Genomic DNA, 12,687 nt, shown 5'->3' on the forward strand with positions numbered 1-12,687 from the left:
AAAGTTCTGAAATATTGGACAATTACAGCAGCGAAGAAAATGAGTAGCTTGTGAATAATAGAGATTGAATTGAGGGAGGGAAAGATATAGGGATTGAGACTAATGGTTGTGAGCAGCAGAAGCACAAGCAGTTAAATTAATCAGGAATATAGTGTATCAGGTATCACTCCTACTGCATTTGAATTAATATTAATCTGTTTTTTTCTTGATTCATAAGGCACTAGGTAACAGCAGCAAGGCAGCACAATATTTTCTTCAGAAGGAACATTTGAAATTAGTGTCTGTAACAATGCTCTTGCTAATCACAAGTGACAGTACTGAACTGCTATATTGTGCAGTCCTTTTTGTAAAGAGAGGAATATTTGTCTTTTAAAGTACAAAAAAGTTTTTCCCAAAACCCAGATATTTAACTTGGACTATCCACCTGACAAAATGTGTATGTAAGTGGCCATTTTTTTTACTTTTGATTTTCTTTTAAAATTTTTCATCCGTATATGCCAGACCAATACAGCGCCCTGTTGCAGGTGCTGAATTTTTTGTCTTGTGCCTACTTATTTTTTGCTGTCACTTCATTATGGGGTGAATGAATGTTGTTAAAAAAAGTTTGTTTTTTTAAAATGCAGACATTTGACTGCGGATGACTGTTTTTACACACTTTTTACGTGTCCAGTATGACAAGCATTCACATCACATCTATACTGAGTCCACTGCTACATTTTTCCTCCTGTGTGTGTACCTATCTACCTTGAATTTCTTCTTACAATCTTTTATGGCAAGAGTTGAATAACTGGGGTTGACAATTGTCAAAAATAAATTGTAATGTTGAATAAATTTGTAGTAAAAGAAAAAGTAGGCATAGCAATGGATGAGGTAGTATAAAACAAAGAATTTGAGAGCCGGTAGCAGCAGAAGAAGAATCACCACTACTTGCACTAGCCTTCTAGGCAGAAGTACTAGCTAATTCAACCCACAATTCAACTGTATGAGTGGGTAGGAAGTGGAAGGCACTATGGAATATATCTCAATCATAGCAGGATAATGTTACCCTACATTCTGCAGAGAACGGTCTGTCTAATCACAAATGATTGAGAGGGATAATTTTTGGACCTTTTTTATTTAAAAAAAAAATCTGTGAATGTGTTTTTAAATAGGCTATTGGTTACTACTGCTTACAATCCATTTCTAAGATGAGGTCTCTTTGTCATTTTTAAGACTGTGTTTGTATTAAAGAGCTTGAAGGGGGTTGGATACAGTCTTATGAGAGTATAACACAGGTCTTTTAAGGGAAATTGGAGACTCTGCAGTATTGTAATTCACTGCGAATCAATTCTGAACAAATCTTTTCTTGTTTTTTAAATTTGTGGAATTTAAAAAAATTTATCATCTCTAGTCAAAGTCTTTAAGGTATTTTCCTGCTTCCAACTATCTGACACAGTTCAAATATACATAAAATGCTAAGTAACTTTGTAAATACTTTGCATTACTGGTTTCATACTGATAATTACTTACTTCACATTGTTTTCACTATTTGTTTATATAGCTGCTTTTAAAATTCTGCTGGTTGTCCTTGAAATTAAAAAGCTCGGTTCCTTCTGTATAGCAGCCATTTGATTCCCCACAAAGCATTGGTCTCTGGTGACAAGAAATTAGCAAACATTTTAAATGAACATTATTCATGAATGCATATGAAAACACAGTATAAATCAAAAATCTGTAAAGCAATTAAAGTATTTACGGAGTTACTCACCTTTCTAGTCATAGAAAATAGTGTATTAAGAGACTGTAGAAATAATTCAGCATAATTATAACACTAGTTAAACTTAGGTTATTTAAATAGTGAAAGTGACAATACTCCAGACCTTATACCCTACATGTACCTGTGAACCATCAGATATTGTTAGTAATGCTAATGCATCCATGCGCACACATGTTGGCTTACATGAGCATTTTCATAGGAAGCCTGTCATTCCTCTACGTAGTCATGGACATCTATCTAAGGAAAGTAATGTAAGGGGTAAAGAATAAGGTATACAGAGCTATACAGATGTAGCAGTTAAATTTAGGCATCAATTTTTTTTTGCACAAGACAGGACATCAACATTTTAATCTATATATATAATTGTCTAAGGGGTACTTCCGTCTGTCTGTCTTTCCCTCTGTCTGTCTTTCTGTCGGCAACTTCCGTCACGGAAATCCCGCGTCGCTGATTGGTCTCGCCAGCTGCCTGTCATGGCTGCTGCGACCAATCAGCGATGGGCACAGTCCGATTAGTCCCTCCCCTACTCCCCTGCAGTCAGTGCCCGGCGCCCGCTCGCTCCATACTCCCCTCCGGTCACCGCTCACACAGGGTTAATGCCAGCGGTGACAGACCGCGTTATGCCGCAGGTTACGCACTCTGTTACCACTGCTATTAACCCTGTGTGTCCCCAATGTTTTACTATTGATGGTGCCTATGCAGCATCAATAGTAAAAAAATCTAATGTCACAAATAATAATTTAAAAAAAACTGCTATTCTCACCTTCCGTAGTCCGACGATGCGCTCGCGCCTTCCGCCATCTTCCGTTCCCAGAGATGCATTGCAAAATTACCCAGAAGACTTAGCAGTCTCGCGAGACCACTAAGTCTTCTGGGTAATTTTGCAATGCATCCTGGGAAAGGAAGATGGCAGCAGCCGCGCGCATATTGCCACAGCGCCGTTGGATCCCAGGGGGTGAGTATGTAACTATTTTTTATTTTAATTCTTTTTTTATCAGGGATATGGTGCCCACACTGCTAAATACTGCGTGGGCTGCGTTATATACTACATGGCTGCTATATACTACGTGGGCAGTACTATATACTACATGGCTGCTATATACTACGTAGGCAGTACTGTATACTACATGGCTGCTATATACTATGTGGGCAGTACTATATACTACATGGCTGCTATATACTACGTGGGCAGTACTATATACTACATGGCTGCTATATACTACGTGGGCAGTACTATATACTACAGTACATGGCTGCTATATACTACGTGAGCAGTACTATATACTACATGGCTGCTATATACTATGTGGGCAGTGCTATATACTACATGGCTGCTATATACTACATGGGCAGAACTATATACTACATGGCTGCTATATACTGTGTGGGCAGTACTATATACTACATGGCTGCTATATACTACGTGGGCAGTGATATATACTACATGGCTGCTATATACTCCGTGGGCTGCGTTATATACTACATGGCTGCTATATACTACGTGGCCAGTGTTACATACTCTGTGGCCTGTGTTTTGTACTGCGTGGGCTGTGCTATATATTGCATGGCCTGTGTTATATACTACGTCGCCTGTGTTATATACTACGTGGCTGATATATACTGCGTGGGCTGTGTTATATAGTACGTGGGCTGTGTTATATACTGTTTGGGCTGTGTTATACTGTATATTGCGTGGCCTGTATTAACGCATCAGGTATTCTACAATATGTATGTATATAGCAGCCACATACTATATAGCACAGGCCACGTACTATTTGTGTGCTATATACTACATGGCTCCTATATACTACGTGGCCTGTGCTATATACTATGTGGCTGCTATATACATGCATATTCTAGAATACCCGATGCATTAGAATCAGGCCACCATCTAGTATTAACTTAAAAGGATTGCGTCCATGAGTTTCCATTGAGGCCTTACGTCTTTACCTTGAAGCTTTGCTCCACAAACCTCCTCACTTCTCAGGAATTGATAAACGATTGGGAAATGCCATTTTTGAAGGCAGCCCTACTGGTCTTAGGTTCTAAAAAAATTCCTACTGTTGATTTTAGGTAAGTTTAAAAAAAATAGTCATAGTTTGTGGTCAATGAAAAGCTTTTGGTTGTACAAGGAGCAATTTGAAGATTTGGTGCCTTGAAGTGGAACTTTTGATACAATTTCACTTGTTTTTTCAGTCTCCTGTTTTATTTTTTTAATAATTTATTAATTAATTCAATTATGTATTCTCTGCCTTGAAGATTCCTTTTGCTTCTGCTCCTCGGGAGAACCGTCTTTTAGATTAGGTTATAAAGGACATTCCCATCTGACACAGTTATGGAATAAATGCCTGATCAGTATCCCTTGGACAGTCAGTTATCAGAAGAAAAATATTCAAGCGACTGTTTTCTTTATTCAAATTAATTGAGACATGGCCACTTTTTGAAGCATTTCCTTTTCCTTTAAGATAAATTATGTTTGTGGAAGTTTACTTCTTAGGCCGGCATCAAACATATGGAAAATCAGTCCAAGTCTCCCTGCTGAGAGTCGCACGAGTGTTCTCCGTATGGTCATCCTTGTGTAATGCGTTTGCAATGCGTTGTTGCAATTTTCTCGCACCTATGCATCCGTATGACGTGTATAACTTTACATTTCTCACTGATTTTCCCCATTGAATTAAATGGCTCAATGGGCTGACATGAGGAAAATGTGTGCGTATTTGTCGCAAGCTAGACGAATGGTCCTTGTGGTGTCGAGTTTTTCTCGCACCCATAGGCTTACATTGGCGAGTCTCGGATGATATGCGTGTACAATTTTACACCTGAAAAATACACCTGAGAAAAAATATGGTGATGTGAACTGCCCCATAGATTAACACTGGTCCGACTGCTATGCATTGTTTTCTCGCATAGCACTCATCCAGATTCTACGGTAGTGACTCCGGCCTTAGATGGCATCCATGACCGTCTAATAGAGACAAGCAAATTTGATGATATTCAAATTGGGTTGATTTGCTTGAATTCGGCCCAGATATTTCAATTTTCATCAAATACATTTAGTGCGAATGGAACCAGTTGGAGAGGGATTAAGAAACCTGTAATACTCACCAGTCCTTGTCCCTCCCCATACCTCTACTTCTCTCTTTTCTGTTATCTACCATCTACCATTTTCTATTTCAGGGCTTCTTTGCTACTTCTTTGCTCTTCTCTACTAAGCAGCACCATATTCACCTCCATTTTTTTGGACTTTGCACAAATCAAAACTTGACAATTTTGGATTCTGGAGAATCCAATTTTTTCTTGAAAATCATAATGAATATGATTAATTTAGGAGCCACTCACTAATCTCTAACTTTAAAAAAAAAAGCATATTGCAAAAATGGATAAACCATTTTAAATTTATTTGTGGATTCATTATTATTATTATTATCATTATTATTATTATCATTTTCAGATTGGATTGACAAAATGAACACTTTTTTGCAGGAATGTGAAAACAACAGCTACTGTACAAACCAGTGGAAATTTGACTTATGTAAAATTATCTGAGGCACATGATGGCAGTCTAAGCTTTCAACCCAGGTAGGAAGTGAATACTTTTGCCATTATAAGTTTTAAGTATATAAATTCAAATATATTATCAACAACATTGAACAAAACACTCTTTAATTTAGTTTTTAAATAGTATTTTCCTGGTATAGTTTTACTTTCCTTTCAAGAAACGAAATCCTGCTGTGGCCATTTTGACCCTAAATTTTTAATGCTTTAATGCTTTTTCTTTTGTTCTTTCCTTAAACAAGATGTCTTTAGATGTGGGGTCACCAAGTGTCCTCTTTTAGGAGATGTTCTATTATTGCATTATTAATGTGACTATTTAAATGTATAGGTCATGTATCAGTATGGTTACTGCGAAAGGATTTCATTTATTAGCAAAAAGTCTGCAAAATAGATACTACTGTATGTAATTTTATCCTGAAAATAGTGAACTCTGCATAAGCCATAAATGCTGTTTTCTTCTGGATTATCCTTTTTTCCACATATCTTAGACGTTGTTTTTGAGTGCATATAATTTGACTAATGAAGCTTTTTGCCGTCATGCATCTACTGTAAATACAAGCCACGTCACTACTACTGGACAGTAAGGACACCTACACTTACACAAAATGCAGATTTTATATTTCGCTAAAGTACTTTGAAGAATAAAGTTGATTGGTATGTGCCCTTTCTTCTGTGTTTTTGAGGCAGTGAGCAGGTGGGTGGTCAGTATTGGAAGTGACTGGGATGATAGTTGATATGTTTGCTGGTTGGGAAAATCTGAGGGCTCGTGTCGCACAACCGAAAAATGTGACACTTGCGGGATACATATATTAAGCTATGGTTTGAAGTAGGTTAATATCATGGTTATTATTTTCAGTTGAAAAAATATCAGTTGCAGGGCTCCAAAAAGTAAATTCCTCCAACACTTAATTTTTTTGCAAAAGGTGCTGTCTAAAGTGGAAACCCTCTTTAATGATTTCTCATCCTTTCATTTTTTAAGAGAATACACAAGATCTAAAATATTTTGCTTAGTGATAATGCCAGCTATGTTCCTTACTTTAACTTTTGGTTTGACATATTTCAAAAAGAGTGTAAGAGATGATCAGCTTTGAAAAAACAAAATCCCCACATTTTGTGACACTCCATTGGGAGATGCTTAAAATATTTGTTTATATGTGGCCACTCAGTGTTTGTGATGTTAACTGCAGCCTGTCAATTCATTTTGCCAGCATGGCATGATGATTGACGTATTTATGAAAATTTGAGAAAAGGTAAGGATGGACAAATTTTTAACCATAGATGATGCTAATATAGTGTTCTAAGCGCCGTAATGAATAATTACTTATTGTCAAGTTTGTGCAGAGAGTTGTGATACAGCTACTTATGCACAATATATTTAAAGTCATATCTAGAAGGGGACATAATATAGATGGCACTAGAGTTCTAGTCCTCTTCCTGTCTGGAGAGACAATTTTCATGTAATATAAAATCTGTAACAGGGCACCCACCTGCCATGTATCACGTTCTAGAATCTCCTATATATTCTCCATATATAAAATAAATGTATGCTTGTTTAACCTGTTAATGACAAAGCGCTATAATTGCATGACGCTTGGCCTAGACTTTAACCTCCCATCATTGCAAATTTACTAGAGATGAGCAAGCACTAAAATGCTCGGATGCTCGTTACTGTAACCGATCAATTCCTAATGCTAGGATGCTCATTTTGAGTAATGAGTATAATGGGAGTCAATGGGAAATCCAAGCATTTTTCTGTAAGACCATAAAAGGAGGACTGGAGGCAGTGAAAATGTTGAAATGGATGTAAAAAGTGCTGAATTGAAAGAGAACAGCATGGGGAAGACCCTTGGAGGCATCTCTGACTCCCAAATCACTGCTGAGAACAATGGTGTCACTCTTTTACTCCACTTTAAGTACTGACAATAAACCATTCAAATTGGAGTTTACAGGAAAATAGATTGGGAAACATTCTTTCCTGTATAATGACTTGTATATAAGGTAAAATTTAAGGAGAGTTTTAAAAAAAAATAAAAATGTAAGTAAACCAAAAGTATTTTTTTTTAAATTTCAGTGTAATTTATGAAGGAAGCAAGAAGTGCCGAAAACTAGATGGAAGAGAGATTCAAAAACACTCTGTATTAGACATAAGGGAGGCCCTCATACACATTCTGTTCAAATAGTCATATAGTGATACTTCTAGACTCATAAAGGCTATACACTAAGTGCAAAGCCTTCCAAAAATTAAAAGCTGGGTCATCCATACACCCTTGAAGGCACCAACTGTAGTAACTCATTCTAATATTGTAAACAAAGTGAAGATGCAGTAGTTATAGTACTCCTACACTCATAAAAGCTCTGCACACATTGCAAATCCTTCCAAAAATTACAAGCAGGGTCATCCATACAATCTTGAAGACACCAACTGGGGTGCCTCATTCAAATATTGTGAAAAAAATGTATCTGTGGTGTTCTTACACTCATAAAAGCTGTGCGCACAGTGCAAAGATAGAAAAAAGTTACTGTTAGGCCTCTTTCAAATATTTTAAAAGTGTAGTTGAAGCCAGGAATAAAATATAAGGAGGGTCATCCAGTCATCTATAGACCCTTGAAGGCAAAATCTTGCAGGCCTGATTCAAATATTTTGAAAGTGATTTTGATGTACCGTATTTTCTGGTGTATAAGACGACTGGGCGTATAAGACGACCCCCAACTTTTCCATATAAAATATGGAATTTGGGATATGCCTGCTGTATAAGACGGGGGTCATCTTATACGCCCAGTCATCTTATACGGCGTGTGGTTCCCAGGGTCTGAAGGAGAAGAGACTCTCCTTCAGGCCCTGGGATCCATATTCATGTAAAAAATAAAGAATAAAAATAAAAAATATGGATATACTCACCCCTCCGAGAAGCCTGGCTGTCACCGCTGCAAGCGTCTGCCTCCGTTTCTAAGAATTGCAGAGCGTGAAGGACCTGCGATGATGTCGCCATCTTGTGATTGGTCCGTGACCGCTCATGTGACCGGTCACCTGACCGTGACGTCATCGAAGGTCTTCCCAGTTTCCTCTCCTTCAGACCCTGGGAACATCCAGGATCGCTCCCTGCACATGCCGTATCCGGCGTATAAGACGACCCCCGACTTTTGGGACAATTTTTAGGGGTTAAAAAGTCGTCTTATACGCCGGAAAATACGGTACTCCTACACTCATTGTAATTCATTTGTAAGCCCAAAACAGTCGTAAAAATGTGTACTATTCACTGCACATAAAACAAAGCATAGTAATAATAAATAAATGAACAAATAAAAAAGTTTCGCTGTTGAAAAGTTGCAAAACATAAGAACAAAAGGCCTAAACTTTAAAGGGTTAATTAACTTTTAGCATTTGTTTTAAATATCAATGTCTCTAATAATATCTTGCACAATTTTAATAACAAAAAGGTTTCTCTATTTCTGTTCTGCATCGTGAATCCATCATTTAATTGTCTACCTTTAGATGTGACATACTTCCGTGATATATTATTAGTGCAAACATAATTTAACACGTTTCAGATCTAATCATCTTACATTCGATATGTTACTGTAACATGCCTTACCTCTGCATGTGCATGCTCAGGAACAATGCTGCCGATCCGAGCCTATTAATCCTAAACAATGGGTTGAGGGAAGAATCTCTGAATATGACATATTTGCATATTTTATTGTCTGCATATCTCATTGAGAATTGTATTTGACTTACAAATGAAGGCAAGAAAAGGCTTGTAGGTTGGTTAAGATTTTTTCTGTCTTCATTTACATGTGTAATTATCTATAAATAGATGGGTGACTATACAGAAAAACATTCCAAATGTTTCCTCTAGAGAATTTCAATTTTTCACACAAAGATCAACTCCTCCGAAAACAAACACTAATAGAAAAACTAAATGGTGTCGTGTGAAAAGAAATAAGTGGAGAAAACGATAACCAACTTTCCAGAGTCACTTTGTGAAGTGGACCCACTAAATTGCACAACCTGGTGGGTACATGGTCCTAGGCAGCTGGCAGGATGGCACATGAGGATCAAGGACGTGGTACACTCAGGATTCTAGGGAGCAACAGGAGGGATGGAATAAAGCCATCAAGGAAAAAGGCAGGTTAGCACTGTGTGCACAGGAGGTGACGAAAACCAAACAAGAGTCTTGAAACAAAATCAGAAGACACAGGTGATGTTATTGATGCATGCAGGATGACTTGCAAAGCCCGATGTTGACCACAACAGATGGCAGTATATCCAGGAGATGGAAGCCTGGGCCAGAATACCCTGGACAGGTGCATAGCACAACTTACGTTTTATGAAAAATTCATATAATAGGGATGAGAGCTTGGAGCTTTGTCAGCAGAAAAAAAGATGCTCTGGGGACCGGATGGTCCACTTTTTCCCACTGTTGCATCTTTGACTTGTTCATTTCAGGACAGGTCTTCCAGCCTCAACCAGACCTCAGAGATCACTGTGTGTTGCATGCCTGTAACATCACAAAGGGCAGTTATCTCCAAGGCCTGGTCATGGCTGAAAGTTTTGGATATAAACATTAAGGGGGCACCACGGTCAAAACTGTGGGATCTACACCATGGCCTACAAAATAGCACATAATTAAGCAAAAAACAGAAAAGAGTAGGTCATATAAACGGGGATCACCACACATATGGATTTGGCTAAATTGAACACAGCTTTTTATTCATATGCAATAACAAAAAAGAACATATAATAGAAAAACACACACAATTTAAAAACAATTAAAAAGGAAACATACTTGTCCCCTAAACACAAAGCCCACAATATGGCTAACACCTGCGCAGGTATACTAGCACACCTCCCTAAATAGGGTACCTATATGAACAGCACTGTAACTACATAACATATAGTAAAGCAGAACCTATTGGTGAATCTTAAAGATGGAATAATATCTACATATAGCATTTCCCTACTACAGTGAAATGCTAACAATCATCAGGGAAAAAGTTGCTATATAAAGTAAACTTAACAGTATCCCACCAATAAAAAAGTAGCAATTTACCAAAGAAACAGTGCTGCTAATCACATGACCAATACCGCAAACCCCCATAGAGAAATACATCTATTGGGTGTACACATGAGTGGTAATCATGGCTAGCATCAGCTGCTGTAGCTGACTGTGAGCACATGCAGAGGACCTCATATAGAGCCGATCACATATGATACCATGAACAGCTACATGCGGTAGAAAGAGCCTAGTACTACTGAGCGCAGGTGGAGCGGTGACCCGACACGTGTCGCCACAACACAGTGGCTTCGTCAGGGGCTGAAAGTTTTGGTTTCGAGTGAACAGATGGGGAGATGCGACTCATGGTGAGGGAAAATAGAGGCCACTCTGAATACCATTAAAAGATCAGCAGAGAGGCCAAAATGGTGTGCTTTGAGGTTAGTATTTTTTCAAAACTGTTTCCAGCTATTTGCAGTACAGGGAAATGGCGACCAGCTGGCCTTCATTTTGCTGAATCTGCATATAGAAAATTTACAAAAATCAGTATTCTCAAAAAGAAGGATTTAATTCAACTTGCATACATTTCCTCATCTCAAGCATGTAACTAGACACCAACTCTATCCTCACTACATTCTATTTATCCGACTGAAAATGCGCTAAAGAAACACTGAAATGGATGAGCATCTGCACTGCAATGTAAAGACGACTTGTTTTGTGTATTTTCAGTCTTTTCAGCTTCTTTTAAAGGGAATCTGTCAGCAGGCATTTTCTACCTCATCTGAGAGTAGCATAATGTACGGACAGAGATCCTGAATCCAATCATGTATCTTCCCCTGTCTACACCAGGTTGTCTATATGCAATGTCTATAGACAGTGAGCTGCTTATCACAGTTGGGGGTGGAGTCAGACTACCACGCACACACTGCTCTCACCCAGCAATGATAAGCTACTGGTGCTAAAACAATCACTGCAAATAAACAACCGCACACATGTCAATAAGAGAGGCGTCACTGAAATCTGTGTTTTAACCCCTACAACATGCCGTCTTCAGATGACATAGCAAAAACCTACTGACAGCTTCCTTATAGGTTTCCAAAAAGTGACCTGACCATTCTTTAGGCATCTTCCGCTTGAAAGGCAAAAGAAAATAAGACCTAAAATGACACTTCAGGAAAACAGCGCTGTTCTTTTCTTGAAGCGTCTTCTGCTTGAAAAACCTATCATGTGGCATGTAGTCTTACAGTGGATCAATCAGTATATTTGATAATGCAAACAGCATGCATAATTAAATACCTACCTTATACCTGAGGAGGCTGGTGTACTTATTTTGAAAATCCAGGTCAGGGTGGCTGTATAGTGACATTAAGACGGACATTTTATGAGTCCATCTATATGTAGCATGAAATAGTCCAAGTGTTTTCAGTGAGGCTCCTTTCTCACGATGAGCCTTTGGTGAATTTTTGATTTCTGTACTCATTAAGTAAAATAGACTACTTGCATTTAAAAAAATACGCAGTGTAAAAAAATCTGCAAAAACTCATAATGGGAACGCAGCCTTACAGCCCATACGCCCAGCTGGACTGACAACTGCAACACTCAGACTTTCAGAAACCGCCAAGCATTTTAAAGAAGTAACATGTTCATTCTCCAGGTAATTTCTACTACAAGGCAATGCGAACACCTGGGTATTTCTTGACATGTTATTACAACACTTCCACTGGAAAAATATGCTTGAGTTTTCTTCATTTCTTCGTGAATATCAAAAAATGCACAAAAAATTCTGGAAGAAAACACTCAATGAATGACCAGAAACGCTCGCAGAAGATGTTTTCAAGTGTACGAAACTCCAGAGAAAAGGAAAGTTTCCTGAAGTATCTTCTGCTCAAAAAATAGTCATTTTTAAAAGTGGGAAAAGCTTTAGGAAATGAAAAACTCCTCCAAAAGATTTCCGAAAGCAGATTTGGGTAAAAAAATGTCAAAGTTTTTGACCTTTTTTAGAACCCTCCGCCTGCACATAGCCCTAGTTTCCTTTTTCTGTTAAGTAGATCTCAGCTGTGGAAAGCTGTGTGAATGCCGTGATTAATCTCAGTTGCATCCTAAAGGCCCCGTCTCACATAGCGAGATCGCTAGCGAGATCGCTGCTGAGTCACTAGTTTTGTGACGCAACAGCGACCTCAGTAGCGATCTCGCTATGTGTGACACGTACCAGCGATCAGGCCCCTGCTGCGAGATCGCTGGTCGTGTCGGAATGGCCTGGACCTTTTTTTGGTCGTTGAGGCCCCGCTGACATCGCTGAATCGGTGTGTGTGACACCGATCCAGCGATGTCTTCACTGGTAACCAGGGTAAACATCGGGTTACTAAGCGCAGGGCCGCGCTT

At 38.5% G+C, this 12,687-nt stretch overlaps 1 protein-coding gene across 1 annotated transcript in view; it reads left to right on the top strand.

Moving 5' to 3' along the window:
* The window catches only part of TMPRSS15 (transmembrane serine protease 15), a 399,115-nt gene that overhangs the window by 351,033 nt on the left and 35,395 nt on the right, over positions 1–12,687 (top strand). Inside the window, exon 19 of the mRNA XM_077294014.1 lies at positions 5,240–5,335. Within this exon, the coding sequence (XP_077150129.1) occupies positions 5,240–5,335 (96 nt within the window). The remainder of the gene's footprint in view (positions 1–5,239; positions 5,336–12,687) is intronic.

The sequence above is a fragment of the Ranitomeya variabilis genome, chromosome 3 (assembly GCF_051348905.1).
Source record: "Ranitomeya variabilis isolate aRanVar5 chromosome 3, aRanVar5.hap1, whole genome shotgun sequence".
Taxonomy (NCBI): Eukaryota; Metazoa; Chordata; class Amphibia; order Anura; family Dendrobatidae; genus Ranitomeya; species Ranitomeya variabilis.